At 43.7% G+C, this 20,180-nt stretch overlaps 1 protein-coding gene across 1 annotated transcript in view; it reads right to left on the bottom strand.

Annotated features, from left to right (window-relative positions):
• The window catches only part of LOC115597806 (uncharacterized PE-PGRS family protein PE_PGRS10-like), a 34,851-nt gene extending 17,526 nt beyond the window's left edge, over positions 1-17,325 (bottom strand). The window contains exons 1-3 of the mRNA XM_030444634.1: positions 16,936-17,325; positions 16,621-16,781; positions 16,339-16,455 (exon numbers count right to left, since the gene is read on the bottom strand). Coding sequence (XP_030300494.1) covers positions 16,339-16,455; positions 16,621-16,781; positions 16,936-17,325 — 668 coding nt within the window. The remainder of the gene's footprint in view (positions 1-16,338; positions 16,456-16,620; positions 16,782-16,935) is intronic.
• Between the last annotated feature and the right edge of the window lie 2,855 nt (positions 17,326-20,180).

The following is a 20,180-nucleotide window of genomic DNA, read 5'->3' on the forward strand; positions in this document are numbered from 1 at the left end:
TCTCTGAGACAAGTTTAAATAGTCCAAGCAATAGCCTCTCTGTCTTAAATGCCTTGTGAAGTGTCTGAGCAGTCCTATTCAAAAGCGTGCAGAGGAGAGAGCTGCCTGTCTTTTTTATAGTTACTGGTGACAAATTTCTTCTGGAGAAATAGAATAGTGATTCTTGCTGACATGAAATTGCAGTTTCTCAAATCTGCTGAAAAAAAAGAATGACCACACATAAAGCCTTAAACTTTGACCAATGATTTCCAGTGATGCATTTTGGAAATAGAATATTTTATGATACCAGTCTTGCTAAAAAGAAACAAACATCTATGCCGGTTGTGCTCACCCTATTCAGCACTCATTGCTGAAAGTGACAACAGCAGAACCAAGCAATATTTTTCACATCCAAATATAATGGGGGATGATTTTGCCAGCATGCATTGTTGCCACAGGTATGTTCTCACACACCCATTCCTACAGTGAGACTGGACTCACAGTCAGCAGCTTCCATCAGCTGCTCTCAAAACATTAAGAGGCTGGTCAACAAAAGTTAGCAGCCAAGAATGGGGTTGCTCCACACTAGCAAATGTAATTACTTAGTACTTTTATAAGGTCTCTTTCAAGATCTCTCACTTGTGCACTAAGACATTTCTTATCAGTACAACAGGGAAGAAAGGTGAACGATATAGGGCTTTTTTTCATTAAATATTCTGAAAGAGACCTGAGAACCCGGAATATTTTCGTCCTGGTAAGCCTTTAGTATGCCCCTTTGATAAATGTTCCCCTGCTCTTTAAACACTGAGGATGTTGCCAACAGGGTTCAGCAGCCTTTAATCTGTCAGGAAGCCTGATTAAAGTCTCCTGACACTATGATTTCACCACCAAGTGTGGTGGTGCCTGAGGGCCACAAGTCACTTCTGCTGGCCCCTAGCTGGTGCTGTGACATCCTCGGTCCTTCTTCTGCCCCTGCTCCTGCAAGGCTCCACCAGCACTCCAGGCATGCCCTGCTCTGATGCTCCCCATAAAGTTCTCCTCCTCCCCAACAGAAAACAAAACCATTCTGCTTCATGCTAACGCTCATTACTTGGCATTACTCCTTTGCTTTAGGGTGTCATTACTACCTCTTAATTTCATAACCATGCTGTTTAGAAAAATTAGTTGCAAAAAGTGGTCACTGATATAATAAAACTGAAGTGGTCTAGGAATTGCTTCAAACTAATGTGCTGTGCCAAATATGTTTGAGTAAGATTAGCTAATTCTGCTAATTCTGCGTTCTTTCTGTAGAAGAGAGTTTCTGTAACAGCAGCAGTATGAGATACTGAGGGTGCCAAGATCTGATGAATGACCAAAATAAGCATGACTTAGAAATTACCTTTTCCACAGATGAGAGAAATTAATCAAATTTGTCTTATCTCAAAAACCAAGCTCTTATTATGTACAATGAAACAAGGCCCTCTAATGAAGATAATAATTATTCTCAGAAACAGAAGACATCACAGTAGCTTCCTACCTCCAAATCCCTGGAGTCCACCAGACCTGAATTTTAAGGGAAAATTAGATTTTGCAGAATATGAATATGTTTTAATTAAAATGATCCAGACTAACTCCAGGCACTTGTACACCTCCAGTGGCAGCTTTCTCTTGCATGAAGACTGTCAGTCCAGCTGATGGAAACCCTTTCCCAAAATAATTTTCTTCTCCTATACCCAAGTCCAACCTCCAGCCCCGCTGCATCCCTGATACTCTCAGCCCTATGAGCTGGGGAAGGGAACCTTTCTTGAAGAGCTGGGGGACAGCGACACTCTACCAAAGCCACACAAAAACTGGATTTCTAGAACTAATCTCAAAAAAGCAAAAGAAGATCAAAAGCCCAGTGGGGATGGAGAACCAGAGAGCTTTCCTCTAAATCAAAGGACAGTGGTGTGAGTTTGAGGTAGGATCTTCACAACTACTTTTTTACAGTGGAGCCATGGAGAGAAACTGGCCTCATCTCTTTGTACCAGGAAAGTCCTCAGCAGGGAAAGGAAGCCAGTGACTACCACAAGGAAACTGATAGCAGCTACAGTGATAACAAGTGATAACAAGCTGAACTTGGCTGCATGTATAAGCTTAATGTACCCTGTCTATGGGGTGGCCAAAAGGGGTTGCATATCTGGAGAGGGACATACACAGCAATAACTCCATCAATCACTGCCCCAGCTTCTGGTGACCATGTGCCCAGCTGGTGCTTGAACACCAAACTTGTCTAACAGCTGCTGGAGACCTTCAGACCTGTTATGTGTCTAATAACACCAAAAAGCAGACATAACACTCCCTGTATATTGTGCAAGGTGCTTAATTACAGAAATTCTTCAGTTATAGATCTTGTGGTAACCCTCTACATGCAGAAAGGACAGGTTCAATCTTAAAATACTTACAAAGCTTCTTCCAGGCTGTGACTGAACATTGTGAGGCATAAACAAATTGAATCATATTTCACGTCTCCTGAAATGATCACCGACTGAAATCTCAGGATATTCTGGAAAAAATTACTGCACTTCTTATAAAATTAAATGTTTTTTTACTGTTTTGCATCATTTAAGATAAAGTTGCCTTTCATGTTTTCATGCAAGCTGCGTTCAGACAATCTGTAGTTTGAAGACATGCTTTTTGCCCAGAGAAGATTTTCTGAGCTCAGGAAGTGCCAGGGAGTTTGGCTTGATGAGCACATTTCCAGGACACATGAGGAAAGAGTTAACGTAGAGCTGCTTGCCAGCCTGGAACATAGGAAATGATGGATCAGTGTCCTAAATCAGCATGCATGATAGCAATCACATAAACAATGTATGAGTGGGATGATGGATTATTTAATTTACAGTATGTGAAAGGTTGCTGGATTTTTTCCTTCTCCAAAACTGAGGGTTAGCAGTAAAATGGACAGAAGTTAAAGCATTGCATTAATTCTTCTTAAGAAGAATATTAAAATCTTAAATACGAAGTATCATAGGCAGTACAGATACCATTAAGTGTTTTGAGCTAAGAAATGGTGAGGGAAAAAAGGAGTATAGTTAGTTGATGTTTCTTTTGGGAAATTCTCCCTTTTTGTTAAGTATCCCCATTTATTAATCATACCTAGGCAATTCCTAGCTAAATGGAACATTCAGTGTAGATTATTTGAAATTTAATTTGGAATTCATTCAAATCCTGTTCTCTTATACTATAGAAGTCTTTGGTCTTTGAAGGGCTGATCTTTAGATTAAATGCTTTCCTCTCTGGAGGAAAACCAATAGCCTATATATGCAAGAATGCAGTTAAAACACTGGCACTGCAAAAGGACTTCTCAGATTATTTTTTTCCATATTTCTAGAGTTTCCTTGGAAAATATGCTGTTTGACCTCCTGAGGGAGCAAAGCATCCTCTCCACAAATTAGGTTGGAGAGCTTGGAAGGAAAGCAGCCATTTGCTTCAGCTTTGTGCTCTGTGGGTTACTAATTTGAGTTTCTGTAAAATGGAACCAACTTCAAGTGCCTCAAACGATTCCTATCAAGCTCTGACATTTCCAGGTAACGAGAACATTAGCTCCTATGCTGTCTTTCTCTGTAACCTCAGCAGAGTAGTTCTTACCCTCTGCTTTACAATATCATTGCATGTTTACTCTAGCTTTTGTTTTCAGTGCCAAGTGGCTAGAATGGGAGAAGTTTCTGGGAGGGTTTCTACACTGTAGGGAAGAACTTTTTTTTTTATGAAACAAAACAGCTCAGTAGAAGAAATGAAAAGTAATTTTGTATAGGTCTTGAGGTAAAAAATAGTGAATGTTAGATGGGTTATTTAGTGGGGCAAAGTCTGCTTTGGTATTTGAAACCTTCAAGAGGCTCTTGAAAGAAAGAAATTAATTCAAGAATGTCTTGCTTGTCAGGTTATTGATATCAGGAGTGGGTTTTACTAAGGGCTGTATGGGAGGGAGAAGCCTGGCAGTGTTTTCAGCTATGTGAACAGGGCATGGCTGAGTAGTTGGCATCCAGCATCCTCATTCACTACTTGGTCCTGAAAAATATCATGGGCTTTGAAACTAATTCTGTACTGAACGTCAGGCCTGGTCCTTATCCCACGGTTGCTTCAGCTCAGATGAACCAGGCCACTGTTCCTGCCTGGTCCATACACCCTGTTTCCTGGCCTGTGGGATGAGCAGGGATGCAGAGAAATAGTGCCAAACCCCACAGGTGTCACATTTTTCATTACAACCTGCTGAAGGACCTTGATCAGCTTCTGCAAGAGCTGGTGGAGGGAGTAAGCATGGGGGCTGACAAAAGCCACCTCTGCCTCACATCATTCTTCCCTGGGGGCATCTGTTGGGTCTGTTCAGAGAGACAAACACACATAGAGTCCCACAGCACTTCTCTGTGTGTAATAAAGTCGTGCCTGCGATTCAGTTCCTTCTCTGTGACAAAAAAACCCAAAGCACCCTATGAAGTGCCTCCCGCAATTAGTGTATAAAGCAATGACATTTCATCACTTGTGTAATGAGCTTAATAGCATTTAATGTTCACTTAAGACTATTATTTCGTGGCTGACCACAAAATAAAACCAGGTTTATAGGGATTAATGGCTTTAACACCAAGGATATCCGGATTGGAAGATGGTCACTTTATTTTCACAGAGTTTATTATTCTTGCTTTTATCTGGACTGCTGGTCTTATTTCTAGAGCAGCATTAAGAAAACTTCATTCCATACACTATACAAATGTGTGTCAAGAAAGTGACCATTGTCATGGGCAGCATACTAGTACTGCTACTGCAGGACTATGGTACTGCTGTGAATCTTCTAGATACAATAAAAATAATAGGAACTGATGTTATTTGTTACCAGGGACTGGATTTTTCCTCTGTTCAACAGATATTCAGCAATGAAAGTACTTGAAAACTAATGACAGAAGAAGTTGAAAAGCAGATTAAACAGAATTAATAGCAATGACCATCCAGTCCTGGGAATTGACATCTGAGCTTTGATTTACAGCTGACCTTCATTTCTCAAACTGTTTATGTTATTACATATATGTGGAGCTCTTGAGGATGAGTACATTTGTCTTATTTCCTGGTTCAGTTTTGAAACTACATCAGCCACTGCCTGCCACTCTTCCTCTCCTGCTGCCATCAGAATCACCACCAGCTCCAAATGGGATGTTGTGCATGGGCAGCACCAAGGCAGGATTAATTTTGGAAGGAGCACAGTGTTTGGACACATGACCAAGGGCCTTGGTACAGTCTCCTCATTCCCTCACAGTTTATTTGTTTTTTCTGCTTTGAGTTCCCTCAGAAGCCAAAGAGATTCAAAAGGCATCTTCTTTCTGTGCTGGGATGTTTTGTCGACTGTTTGGCTGGCAAAAGACAGGAACCCTGGTTTTCCAGGGTTGGCATCAGTACCTGATACAGATCAGAGAATCAGACCTCATGCTGCCACAGTGTAACTTACCCCAGAGTATGGCTGCACAACCAGAAAGCAGAAGCAGCCACATTACTCCCAGAGCAGAGGAAGAAAATGTTTCTCTACATCTGATGCCTTTCACTTCTCCTGCTCCTAGTTATAAATATTCTAGTGCATGAGCTCAGATGAATAATGCCCATACTACAAATAACTAAAGCTGGAGAGCTCTATATTTAAAGGTGAAGAATCATTGTTTCAGAATAGAAAGAGGTGTGTTTTATTGTTTTGTTTTTGTTTTTTTCATTTTGTTTAGCAGCTTTCAAACGTGAACAAAGTTTTTCATGAAAGAATTGAAATTATGGGTTTGTGGTTTCATTTATAAACCTAGAAGCTCAGGTACAGCTTTCTATCCAGCTTAGTTTTTAAGACAAAATTAAATACTTCACAAAAAAATATTTTTTTTAAAAAAAGGACAAGTGGAGCCCCACAACTATGAATGGGAATCTATGTCATGTCAGTAAAAATCTTCTAATTGATCATTCCACTTTTAAGTGATCTTATCTACACTGTCTTTTTTTGCTGATGGTTTTTGTTTGATTTTTATTTCCTTTCTCTTCCTTTTTATTTTTATTTCTTTTGTGCTACTCCTCCATTAAGAAACTTCTACGATTGCACAGTTCAAATCCACACACGGAGTCTGAGATTTTGTTGTTCCTCTTTTGCTAGGTTGTGGTTACTAATGACTTAGGTGATGATTCACAATCCATTTGTAGTCTTAGTATCTCCTTGAAGGACACAGACAAGTTTGAGTCTTCTCTTCACAGAGTATCTTATCAAGGAGTCTCTTCTAGGCAGAGCAGTACTGATTTAAACCCAGTTACAAGCAATCAAATAAACAGACAGAATTGGTTTTGAGTAACTGAAAACTTGGGTGACACTGCAGACACCTTTTTGTTTTTAAAGTGCTGTAGTGAAAAGAAAAGCTGGATTTTGCTTTTGTTCTCCCATAAAATCATTTTGAGAAGCAATGCTAAGAAAATCGTGATGCCTAACAGTGACAAACATCTCTGGCATATTGAGGGATTTATGCATTAGGGACAGGATGACACAGAAGCCCACAGACTGATGGGATTATGGTGCAGATCTTGCTCACGGCCATGCTCAGGGTTGTCTCGTTACTGCAACTATTTAGCAAGGAGCCCTTTCCGACCCGCCTTTTAAATCTGTCCCTGCCAAACCGCTGCAGGCTGAAACCAGTCATTTTGCATTTGGCTGCTACCTGTTACCATTCCTTTCTTTTCCAGTTAGGAAGCTGCTTAACCCCTGTGGTGCCTGCTCTATTTTTCTCCTTGGTGTTCAAGCGAAAATGGGTGAACATTTAAAACTTCTGCAGTGTTGAATGGGGACAGTGACTGTTGAAAAGCAAAAACCTTAACAGCTTTAAAGAGGCTGCAAGGTAGTAGCTGCACCTTTGCTTGTGATGTTTAACAAGATGCATAATATTAGTTTTGTAGTTCCTCGTGAAAATTCAAATGCCTTCAATGATTCTATGATTCATATCAGGGCTTCAGCAATGCAAGAGAAGCTGTGCCTTTGAAGGGGAGGCCCACTGCAGGTATAAGTCTGGCACTCCAGTAAAGAGCAGGAATGAAAACATGTAACAAGTTCTATCAGGAAAAGGCTGGATCGTGTTAATTATGAGCCTAAATAAACCCTCAAGATTATGCATGACTGTCAATACACAATGGGCAGACCATGTCGTCAGCAGAAGGTTTGGACAAAGACCAAGCATAGAAACTCACTTGTGTTTCCAGCTTATGCAATAAGTTATTTGTTCATTTTAAGTCAATATAAACTGTCTCCAGGCCTCCTTAAGTTTGCTAGTCCCTAAATGCCTTTCCTCACTCTTTCAGTATTTCTCTATAACACTAGGGGGATCATTATTGTAATGGCTTTGAAAGGAATCCCAAGTCCAAAGACTCCTCCATTTGAAATGCTGTGGGCAATCAATGTGCTACCAATGCATCCTGTCACCCACAGCCTTATCTGTCTCCTGAAAGACATGCACTGGAGCTGCAGTTCAGCTCATTGCCTACACGATGTTCCACCAAAAAAGATAAGTTTTGTTGTCTGAGAGAGAACAGGTAGATATATAATTTAGGTTCAGATTTTGCTCCATGGCATTTGTGATATATGCTCAACAGTACATTTGCAACCCTAGGTCTCTCTCTGTTTATATGCAACCTGCTTATCATGTACTTAACAAACTAAGAAGTATTTTCAAGTTCATTTGGGTGAGAACGAAGAATGAATTACACTGAGTTTCAGATAACGATAATGTTTGTTCATGAATAGGCATGAAACTTTTCACACCTATGGATTAAAGCCAAAGCTGCATTTCTATTTGAATACATCAGCACTTCTTCCTGCCACCACTTAACCACTGGTTTCTAGTCCTACAGAATTTTGTCACACAGAACTGCCCAGCACCTCCAGCTGGGACACATTTTGTGCTTTGCACCATCCCATGCCATAATTTGTGTCCTTGTTAACAAATGCCTTCAGCTCCTCACACTCCTTACTAAGACCTTTTGGATCCCACAAATACTTGGCACCTTCACAGACTTCCTTGGCAATTGATGATTCAAACAGCCACGTCAGACATGAACTCTCTCACACACTCCTCTGTTCTCACAGGCATTGCACCACCTCCCTGCATGCCAGATCCTCAACCCTCACATCTTCTCCCCACCTCCTCCACACCCCAGCTCCTCACCCATTTGTTTTGGTTGAACAAAATTCTTAACACTTCTTCTATACCTAGCAGTTATTTACAAAGCTGCTCAGAGCCTCTGCTCATCTCTTGTCCTTCAAGTTCAATCAGTTTTGGATACTCATGCAACAGTGGCGTTGCCCCTGCCCTAAGAAAAGCTACTAGAATGGACCGTTTGGACAGAAATCCTCTCTCCAAAACCATGCTGGATGCACCACAGCCCAAGTCTCCCAAACTCTGGTACACCATGCACTGGAAAAATGTTCAGCTGTACACATTTCTCTACACCATGTCATTTATGTGCTTGTTCTTAAATGCTTAGCTTTTATTTCCTGTTTGATGAAAATGTTAGTATAATTAAAACAAACAACAACAACAAAAACCAACAAAAAAACAAACAAAAAACCTCACCAAAACCAACTCCACTGACAAGACAGCAAATCCACTCTTTTAGGTTTCCCCATAGTACTAAACTCACTTGCCTTCCTACTACTCTTTTTATAAGCAGTCTAAGTCATGAAAAGTTTACCTATTCTTGTGAAAACATCCCTTAATTAATCCTCAGATTTTTTGCCCCTTTTCCTCAAGGGAATAAATGCCCTGGACAAGAAGAATCTTCTGCTGGGAGAGCTCATTTCTCACAAGGAACTTCCCAAACTGGTAGCAATGCCAACCTCTGCCCAGAGTCACACTTCCCAGCGTGCAACTACCCCATTGTGACATTTGGTGCAAGAAATCTTACTTTAAAAAAGCATACTTATTAGTGTCTGGAGTGAATTAGGCTTTGACTAGACAAAATCTATGTTTAAAAGATTCTTTCTGTACACCACACACTTGAAAAAACTTCATAAACATCAAATTGACAACCTGTGTTCTTTACATACATATATAAGTGCCTGTTTATGTGCATATATTTAGATAATCATATATAATTTAACTTTTTTTCTCCCTCTCAAAAACCCCACTTGCTGAAGCAGAATAAATGGCATTGATTTGCCAAAGTATGATCCAACAGCAACTCCACTCACAAATGCTTTTTATTCCTAGTGAAGGGAAATAATTCCTGCCTGGAGACTGTAAAAACCATTTGTAGTCTGAAGTATTTGATTAGGTTTCTTCTCAGACTGGATAACTTTGAATGTGACTAAGTGACAACATTTTTGTCAAAAGCTTTACAGACCCTGCAATACCTCTACTGCTTATTGTCCTCTGCACTGAAACAGTGACTGTCACCAGTATGCTTCCCTTTATACATCAGAAGTCAGCTTGATGTGGTTACATAAAACTTAGCATTTTAACATTAACATAAAAATAAGCTGCTGTTTTAAGATGATTTAAGTGTGGAGATTTCAAAGCAGTGAGATCAAAACCAATATGGGCCAGACTTTTCATGGAATCTCTAACCTTCATGCTGCTGACTGTAAACAGCAAGTGGTCCATGTAATGCTGAATCTCAGCAATAAATCCTACGAGCCTGAGCCCTGAACTACAGCACCCATGCCCTTGCTTCATTTACATGCAGCAGCTAAGGTTTGCCTTTAGATATTCTCATTTGGTTGCTTGATCCCAATAGGAACTAAATTTAACTCCAAAATTTAAACAACATGGTTTAAACAAGTGAACCATATTGAACAACAGTGTAATCCAGAATTGAGTGCTTAACATTAAGCCAAGAACACACAATTTGAAAAATGAAATCTTTTAAAGACAGCATTCAATTTTCATTGTATTTTTATTCTTGCTGCTTAATCAAACCCATATGGGAAGCATTGTGCTTAATGAAACTGCAAAATTAATATTTCAACGGAAGCCTGTACACAAAGTCACAACTGAGTACAAGTTGAACAGGTTATTTGAAAATAATTTTGAAAAAGCCTTCTGTTAGAGAAATACCCTCCTTTCTCTTCTCTCCCAGGAGTGATCCAGAGGGAGGGCAACTCTCTTTCACCACCAGACTCTCTCCATGCACTATTCCCTGCTTTGGCTAGCTGAGAACACATCAGGTTGCATATCAAAGTTGTCATCATCCATCTATTTCCTCAGTCACTTACAATGCTGCTGTCTGAAACTTTTACCTCGGAGGAACTGTTAGTCTTCCCTCCTTCTTTAGGATTTTATTAGTATTGACTTTTTATTCTGCATGGGTTAGGTACAGCTCTGCTTTCTTGGCAGCGCTCTAGTAACATCTTTCTCTGTAAATTAGAGTTAACTATAGTTTGTTTGCTGACAACTGTCAAAGCACTGCAGGCCCTCGTTGGTTTAGCTTAGTTAACCAGAGTTGAAATAATGGATTTACATAGTATGATAAAAAAGCCCTAAGAATCCAGAATTTGAAGGCTACTTTTAATTTCAAATTCATGCACAGCATCAATTAAAAGTGCAGTGTTATGTAACTATAATATTTTTATGAGCATTATGTTTCAGGCACTTTCTAAATAAAGTATCTCAAGAGGCACAGGCTCCTTTCACAAAGTGTAACTACACACAAAGCTCCTGAATTAGTTTGGTCAATGTACAGTCTGGCAGTTTAACACCTCAGAAAGCGCTTACCAAATTGTGATCACATGGCCATCAAAGTTCACAGCAGGACCTAAATCTTGCTCCACTGACACCTTGCACAGCCTTTTCCTCTACCCAGCTACACCTAGATCTCCTCCTCCCTGTCCCCCAAGCCATACTTGCAGAGAGTACGTTACACAACAGCAGCAAAGCAAATATTCTCTAGTATATGTTTTTCAAACCAAGGACTACAATACACTTTAACACCTAGCATGAAATGCACTTTTTCTCCAAAGTTTGCTTTACATTATCAGTTTCTTGCCTTAATGACTACACGGGGGATGTAGTTATGCAACTCCCTGAAGAGCAAACATGAATGACCTTCAAAAAGAGTCAGTACAGCCAATCAGATGTTCCTTATCATTATTTGAAAGTTTTATGTCCACTTGATGCTGCTCAGTGAGGGGAAACCACCAGCAGCTTCTTTTGCCAGCAGCTACAGAAAATCCTCACCTCACCAACACTCTTGTGCTGGCAAGGTTCTTCTCTCCCACAGGGAAGTGTGATTTGCCATGCCCCAACATGACTTCCCTTACTCTGGTACAGGGAATTTCCCCTGCTGAAGGGGCAAGGAGGCAAAGAGTAAGTCTTACCAATACCAGTACTGTTTGGTTAAGAGCTGCAGTCACACTAGGTGTACTTTGTCAGTCTATTAACATCACTGCACTAGGAAAGCCTTACGCAAAATAAATGAAATTCAGTTGCTACTTCTTTTGGGCTCAGCAATGACTGAAGAGGAAACCCCACTACTTAGAACATTAAAGAAAGAATGTTCCTCCTCTAATGGGATTCAACTTTTGTTTTACACTCAAGCCTCAGCTTGAGCTAATTAGCATACTGGAATCAAAGGCTGATCACTATGTGCTTTACATTACATTTATTCAGAGTAATATTGATATTCTGTAACCCTTCTCCCCCTCTGCCCTCTTATTTATAAACAAAAAGGACTATTCATGTGACAATAAGCAGCAGTGGAAGAAACTGTGGGATGGGGAGAAGACAGCAGAAAAGGGCGGTGTGTGTGTACACATACCTGTTCCTGGGTATAAAGTTAGAAAAAGAATCACACAGAATTCTTAAGGTTGAAAGGGATCTCTGGAGGTCATCTGGTCCAACCACCCTGCTCATCCAGCAGGGCCACCTGGAGCCAGTTGCCTGTCCAGATGGTTTTTGAGTCTCTCCAAGGAAAGAGACTCCACAGCCCCCCTGAGCAATCTGAGCCAGTGCTCATTCACCCTCTGTGTGTTTCCTCATGTTCAGACACAGCCTCCTGTGTTTTGGTCCATGAAGAAACTGAAGGACGAAAGCTGATTACTTACTATACGTCCATTTCTCCAAACTAAGACCATCCTTTCTCTGCCTCTTCAATGGAAGCAGCACCTGAGGGAACTGTTACAGTGCCACAGTTCTGAGACATGGCAATGGGAGCTGGGAGCCAAAGTGGCAGAAGCAATAGCACTCGTTGCCTATATATGAATTTACACACCTCTGAACTCACTCAGCTGCCAAAATTCAGAGTATTAAACAACTCTGGCTTGCCTAAATAAGACTCCTCACAACCTAAATACAATGTTGCACATTAGAGTCTCTTGATACTGTTAATGATGTTCCCACAAGGGCTCCTGCAAGTTACTAGAAAACAAACCAAATTATTTTAACTGCACAAGTGGCTCAGCATTCAGTATTGAGACTTACTTTTATTAATAGCAGCAAAACAACATTTTACCTCTTAAGTTAAGAGCCATTAGACTGGGTAAAAAATTGCCACTAGACAAAAAGGCAGCAATGCCTCACTGCCCAGGTGAACCCAAAACAAAGCAGCAATCATTCATCAGTAGACTAATGCTGAAGTCTCATGGAGCTCAGGGCTTTGTACACTCATTTCAGAATGTTTTATGTAATTCAAATAATTACTTTTGTGTTGGCTACATCAAGCCAAGTTTCAGCTTCCTTGTTTTACAGTTAATTAGGATGAGGTTTCAGCACACCTCCTCTAATATCTTAAATACAAGTTCAACTGCACCAAGGTATTTTCAATAGCATTAGTATTCCAAAAAAATAAAACGTGGTCATAACAAAGGTTATTTCTAGGGAGTACAGTAAGCACAACTTACACAAGGCTGGGTTCCTAGCCTGTCCATGACATGAGAAAATAGCCTTATTTCACTGGCATTTGCCAAGCTTTCGTAACTTCCACTTCCCTCCCAGAAGAAAACATAAAATAAACTTGGGATTGCAGTTCCAGTTTCGATTTGCTCTCAACTCAATGCCCCGTTTCTACCAGAAGCAGGCTCCATTTCTGGCTCCAATGATGATGCAAATCCTTCATTACACACAACCACTGACCTACCTCAGCTGCTCAGCTCTGCTTACCACTCTGCAGCTGACAGGCAAATAACAGCTTTGTGTTGGCAACTTAGGTGTCCTGCCAAGTATTTCTACCTTGCTGTTCCAAGCTTGAGAGAAATGACCATCGCTACACCACCAAAAGCCCAACAAACCAGACTACAGAACTTGCTGCTCTGGGTGGTCTTGCAGGACACATGGATCCTGAGAAGCTTCTTGAACATAGCTGCCCAGGCAGCAGATAAATATAAATATCCCAGGGGTTTTTGGAGTCAGCTCATAACTTCCAATACTTTATTTGTATTTCATTGGACTCTACGGTCTATTTATAAATTGTTTATTTTACAGCTGCTAAAAGTCAGCTAGTGTATTGGTTTACTAGAAACAGCAGTAGAAGTTCTATGAAAATACACATGACAAATATGGCCTTTTTACAGCATTTTTACATCAAAGGTACAAAGTTAGATTTTTGCTTAAAACTTCACTAGCTCAAACCAGATCTCTGGGAAATCAAGTAATCACATTCCTCATCTCTATCAGGTCCAGTGGCATCCTGAGACTAACTAGCTCCAGCCTGGGCAGCTTGCTTTTACTTTATATTCCCTGTGCTTGCTCTTATTCTCCCATTTTAATTTAAAGCAAATTAAAGCAGTTGCCATTTAACACGCACACTTTCTCACAGTCACTCTGAGCAGTGTGAAGCAGAACTAAATCTTAGAATTGTAAGGAGATCCTGACCTGGAAAAGAAAACATGCATGAGGCAACAGCTTTTATGCTTGTAAAATATCTCTAAAATTGTGATTTCAGACTTCAGCACCTACATACATCTAAGCACCTACATACATACACAGCTGGTTCATTACACGCTCAGTGTCTGGGCTGCACTCAGATGTGTTCAGTCTCAGCCTCCAGAGTACTTGACAGCAAACTCCTTTCCTGTTCTCCAGCTTGCAAAATAAATAGGTTGGTATAATTTCCTTTCCCTCTGCCCCTTCAAATAACAGACCTGTACTATTTTGGAAATTTGTGTAATTTACTCAGCATGCTCATTTGCCACTCTTCCAATAAGGAAAGGACCATAATTGGAACTGACACTCTAGAGTGTAAAAAAGCATTAAAAAAAAATTTTTTTTGGAGTAGAACTCCAGTGATGTAGTTCCTAAAAGAAGATGCCAAAAAGCCATGGGAAAACAAATTATATCAATGCAGTTATACAGTTTGGCATTCAGACTTTATTTTACGTAGCATCACCAGTTCTTGTTCCCAACTCCTGCATCATCTTAATCAAGCACTGTTCTTAAAGGGTTAGTCAAGAATCTTCATTTCAAGGCCCCAAGCTTGAGCTACACAGCTCAAGCTGACTTTCACAAGTCCTGCACTTCAATGAAGTGAGGAAGCTTCCATGTCAGGGGACTAACAGATCACATACATTTCAGTGCCAGAACAAAGCACAAAATCAGAAGCAAGCATTGAGCTCTTTCCTAGACCGACCTGATGGCCACATCATTTCCTGTATCAAAGCCAGAGCGTCACCAAAAGGTCACTATTCAGGTATTACTTGTTGGACAGGAGGTACAACATGCTGCAGATGGATGGCAAGGACAACTCAGGGCTACCAGGAGGCCAAGCATTACTCACCTTGCCTTCACAGCTGGTCAAGCTGACCACAGGGGAACTCAAGCAGATGGAAAAATGGCTCCAGCTGAAACATGCTGAGAGAAAGTGGGTGAACTCCTCAATCTCAACAGAGCTGGGCTCAGGTTTGCCACCTGCCACCACATCCAGTGCAGTGCAGCTTCAGGATCTCACCCCCCTACTCTGGGCTGAATTGCCACTGAAATAAGCTACTATGCAAACATGTTACACTTACCCAGAAAAAAAGTAAGCATATGCTCCAGTCTGAGTTTCCAGAACTGTTAATCTACATGGAGTTTTAACCACCAAATGTGAGTATCTAAGAAGCCTTTATAATATCAGCTGCCCTCCTCCCTCAGAAAAAAGGCTATTTAGTACAAAAATTAGAAACTGCAATTTGCATTACATATCCTGCTAGGAAGGAACCACCCCTAAATTAAATACAGTGGGACTTTAGCCCTGACAGTACAAGGTGTTTCCCTATAACTGCACTGATTAAACAGTTGCAGACACCAGACTTCCAAGTCCTTTTTAGCAGACGTCACACTATACACCATAAAGCTGCAGGCAATTGGCCAAAAATGGTTAGCAAAAAGGATTCCTTAAACCTCCAGCATCCAAATATAGCCCTAGCTGGTCACATGGGCTGCCATACAGTAAGTGCTCCTCACTTTACCTACCCTTTGATTAAACAGTTTTAGCTAAAATGCACATACTTAGAATAGCTTTTTAGTTTCCAGCCCAGTTCCATGAACTGTGTGATCTTGCTGTACCTTCCACGTTCAGACTGGCAGAAAGGCAAAGTTGAGTCAGGTTTCTAGTGAGCCCAAAGGGGTTCATTAGCTACAAAAAGCTAACAGACACAAGACCTTCAACATATGTATATACACACACACATCTGTGTGCGCAGATAAAAGCAGCATATCCACCATACAGAACAGCTGCTGTGACCAAAACTCTACAACACATTAACTTTTAATTTTTAATAAATCACCGTACCTTACTCTGACCCCTACGAAATTCCTTGTTTTCATAGTACTCTCATTCTGATGAAAGGTGACTATGTCAGCCTCAGAAGAATTCCACAGCTCTTTTTACATATCAAGAATCTGCAAAATTTCTGAAGAGAGACGGGCTGGCTATTGTGCTGTTGCTGGATTCCAACTCAAACTGAAAAGAGTTGTGTTTGGCCCTTCCTCTCTCAGACCTTAAAGCTGTTGTCCATGCCGAGTATGGTGCCAAGCAAGCTTGCATTCTAAAACCTTACAACTGCACTAACAACTACAGGTGTCACTCATCTCTCCAAAGCTCCCCCTCTCTGTACCAGTGAGGGCAAAGCCTGGCAGCACTCACTTAAAAGAAACCTTGTGATTTTTGAAGGTGCAGAGATTTAAATTAAGTAGCAGCTGTTACTCAAGATAAGTTGGGGTTCTTGGAGAGCAAGCTCAGTGCCCCAAAGCAAGGCCTAAACATTGAATTAGTGCCTTATTGCTTTGTGCTACAACAGGGCTCTGCAGCACAGATTTTTGCTAAGAGAACACACTCTTTTATCAACTCCAGCCCCTAGCTAAGGCTACTGCTCTGTTACACCCCTGAAACAAAGCACAAGCAGGAGCTGTGCCGAGCACATTCACATACCCACCACCGACTGGGCTGCACCGAGCACCAGTTAGTTTCACATTTACACCGAGAGCCAGGCGGGCCTGACTACACCGAAACAACCCTCGGTACCCAGATGCAGCAGCTATATTTACCCTGAAAAAGAAAAGGAAAAAAACCCAAAACATAACACCAACAAAACTTAAAGAGAGGGAGTCCAGGACAGCAGAGAGTTTATTCCGAGGCTGCCGAGCTGGTTCCAGTGCCCGGCAGAGCCCGGGCTCCCCGTCCCGGCAGGGCAGCCCGCAGTGACGTGTCCACCTGAGCCTCCCGGGGCCGCCGCCGCCTCCGGAGACAAAGTTCTGTAGTGCACTGACTGCTATCGTACCCAGAGTCGGAGTGTCACAGAACTTTGCTTCCGGAGACTCCAATCCTCCTCCGGTACCGGCACCGCGGCCGTCTGCCAGCACAAGTTTCCCTGCCTAGGGAGGGAAGGCGCAGACGGTCAGAGATGGAGAAGGGAGCCGGGAGCCCTCTCCAACCCCGCGGAAGGGCTGCAAGGCGAGGAAGAGCTTTTTTTAAAGGGAAAAAAAAAAATAACATAAAAGCCCCCCCATCCCCACCCCCGGAGCTAACGGGCCGCCCTGCGCAAGTCGCGGCCGAGCGGCGAGCCGGAGCGCTGCCGATGGAAATCAAGCCGGAGCTGCCGGCTGCCGCTGACAGCCCCACCGCCGCGGCCCTGAGGCGGCTGCGGCCCCGCTTGGCAGCGCCCGACGGCCCCCCGCAGCCCCCTGGCCCCGGGGACCCGGAGCGGCGCTCCCCTCCCCGCCCCTCCAGCCCTTCCCCTCGGCCCCCGCCGCCGAAGCGCAACAGGTCCGCTCCGGTCCTCTCCCGTCCTCCCCGCTCCGGTTCCGCTCCGTTCTCGCCCGCAGCCCCCGCCGGTCCCCGCGGCATCGGCGGCCTCGTCCGGTGCGGTCGCGTCCCGCCGGGTGGCGGCGGCTGCTGGCGCGCGCGGCGCCGCTCCATCTTGACTTTTGCCGACGTGGAAATTTTGGGTTCGGGGACGAGCCGCGCTCTTATTGGCCGGCGGCGGGCGGGGTCGGAGGTCACGGCTGCTGTCGCCGCTCCGCGCCAAGCGGCCTCGCCGGGCGGCCCCGCCCCGCCGAACCGCCCCGCCCACACGGGGATGGGGCGGAGCCACGGACGCGCCGCGGGGCCCCGGTGGCCGTAGCGGCCGTTGGCGGCGAAGGAGGGGCGGGCGGTGAGGGGGCAGCGGCGGGACGGGCGCTGGGGAAGAGGAGGAGGTGTCCCCGCAGCTCCCCGCCCCTCGGCCTCAGGCAGACGCTGCCCGCCGAAGGCTGGAGGGTTGGGGGGTGGGCGGGGGAGCCCAGGGGGGTGTGGAGGCGGCGCCTGTTCCCGTTATGCCTCGGCGCTGGCGGCTCCGAGGTGTTACTGCCCCGGCCGGTGAGGGCGAAGCTGCGCTCCGGCGGAGGCGCGTAGGGCGGGTCCCGGTCTCGCTCCCGGGGTGCTCGGCCCCGTCCTTGGCAGGCAGCTGGGGACACACCTGAGTGCCGGCGGCGGCGGTGGGAGGGCTCCCGGCGCGGCTCCCGGAGCCTTGGCGGGGAGTGACTGCGCACCTCAGCGGTGGAGGTGCTGCCCGGAGCGCTGCGGGAGCTGCCAGCGCTGCCTGCTGCCGTGCTCCGCTCCGCAGAGCACCTGGGCCGGCCTGGCTTGCCACAGCAGCCCGGAGCGTGGTGGGCGTGAGCCGAGGGACATCCCAGGTGCCTGTAGTTCCTGCTGCAAACTTGAAAGCTTTTGGGAGGAGTGACAGCTTTGAGAGAAGTGAGTTCCCTCTCTCTGAAAGAGCTGAGGGGAGGGCTGTGTCTGAAGAGGGGATTTTCTGCTCTCCTCTTGAGAAGGTGTCGACTTTGCCGTATCTCAAAGTGCGTTACAGTACAACGTTGCCAGAATCTGGATTTAAAACTAATAATTCCTGCAATTGTTTTTTATCTCTTGCGTGGAATTAAAGCCACTGTGGTTAAGCCTATCTTATTGATCAGCTTGTTCGCCAGGCTCAGACAAAACTGCTAAAGCAGTTAACAGCCTAAAGAACTGATCCAGGATTAAGCTTGTAGTCATGTAGGCCTCAGCTGTGAAAATACTCTGCTACGTAAGGCTGGTGGGGAAGCAGTGATCTCTAGGAGCTACCTGTGGATGGGAGGGGGTGTGCGGGCCCTGTCCTGCAGTGGCATCCCTGCACTACTGAGCTCCAGAGCTCCCCTGGGCCATTTAAAACTTCTGCAGTGTTGAATGGGGACCGTGACTGTTGAAAAGCAAAAACCTTAACAGCTTTAAAGAGGCTGCAAGGTAGTAGCTGCACCTTTGCTTGTGATGTTTAACAAGATGCATAATATTAGTTTTGCAGTGCCTCGTGAAAATTCAAATGACTTCAATGGTGCCTTCCAGGGCATAAGTGTTGACCAGCTACCAACCCCAAAAAGCAATAACCAGCTCCTATAGGCATATTGAGGTCCTGGAGCAGGTCCAAACGAGGGCAACCAGGCTGGTGAAAGGACTCGAGCACAGATCCTATGAGGAGAGGCTGAGGGAGCTGGGGCTGTTCAGCCTGGAGAAGAGGAGACTCAGAGGAGACCTCATCACTCTCTACAACTCCCTGAAAGGAGGGTGTAGCCAGGTGGGGGTTGACCTCTTTTCCCAGGCAACTCTCAGCAAGACAAGAGGGCATGGTCTTAAGTTGTGCCGGGGGAGGTTTAGGTTGGACATTAGAAAGAATTTCTTTACCGAGAGGGTGATCAGACATTGGAATGGGCTGCACAGTAGTGCCTGTCAACCCCAGCCTCTGGCTCTCATTTCTGTATCAGAAATGGAAATAAAATGAAAGATGCTTTGAAATAACTTGCTATTTTAAAAGTTTATGTGATTATTTTCTTAACTTAAGCCACCTTTAAAGCCTCAGAAAAGCCGCTCACCTTTAAATTCTTAGATTTTGTCTGCGTTTCTTAAGCTTGTCCACAGAACCAGAAAAGGCAGCTCTTTTCTGAGCCTTCCTGTTTTGTTTATGAAGTGTATTTCTCCCTCCCTGGTAACACCTTCACCATGCTGTTCATTCTTCAGCCCTGTTCCATTTTGTTGTGGTTTTCCATGCGTGGTGTTATTCCTCATCTTCCCGCTCTATCCTTGCTCCCTGAGTGTACACCCCCTCTGCTAGGCCACGGAGTTGGCCTCAACTATGCCGTTGCCACTCGTCTGCGTGTAGGGGAATATTGATTCTACAGTGTGTATGCTCTGTAAAAAAAAAATAAATCAATATTTCAGTAGATTAAGCAGAGCGTACAGCAGTGTAGTGGAGCTCAGCTTGCTAATGTAATGTGCAGGGGTCCTCATTCAGAGATTGAGGTCAGTCAGAAAATGGAAATGTGTTTTCTTGTTTTATTGGCTGTTTCACATTTAATGTAGGTGTTTATGATCTGGTGTTTAAATTGCAGTGGGGCACATGGCTGCTTTAAAGTCACATCCAACAGAATGTCACACATTGCAGGCAACATCCACAAAAGAGCATGCCTCAGGCGTACAATCCATTTTCTACAGCTTAATAAAGCCCCTCCTCCTCTCACCCAATGTATGTTTATCAAACAATAGTCATGAGGAAAAATTATTGTTATAATAATTATTGTTTCTGCAAATAAAAAAAATAATTTTCCATTGTTTGGTGTGTACTCAGGTTGTGATTATGTAAAGAAACACATAGTGCTTTAATGAACTCCCAATACAGCAGTGTGAATCACTGCCTGTGATAAAATGAGTATAAGTGAAAACAGTGAGGGAGGGGAAATAAGGAATGTATGACACAAAACCAGAGT

This window comes from Calypte anna, chromosome 2 (assembly GCF_003957555.1).
Source record: "Calypte anna isolate BGI_N300 chromosome 2, bCalAnn1_v1.p, whole genome shotgun sequence".
Taxonomy (NCBI): Eukaryota; Metazoa; Chordata; class Aves; order Apodiformes; family Trochilidae; genus Calypte; species Calypte anna.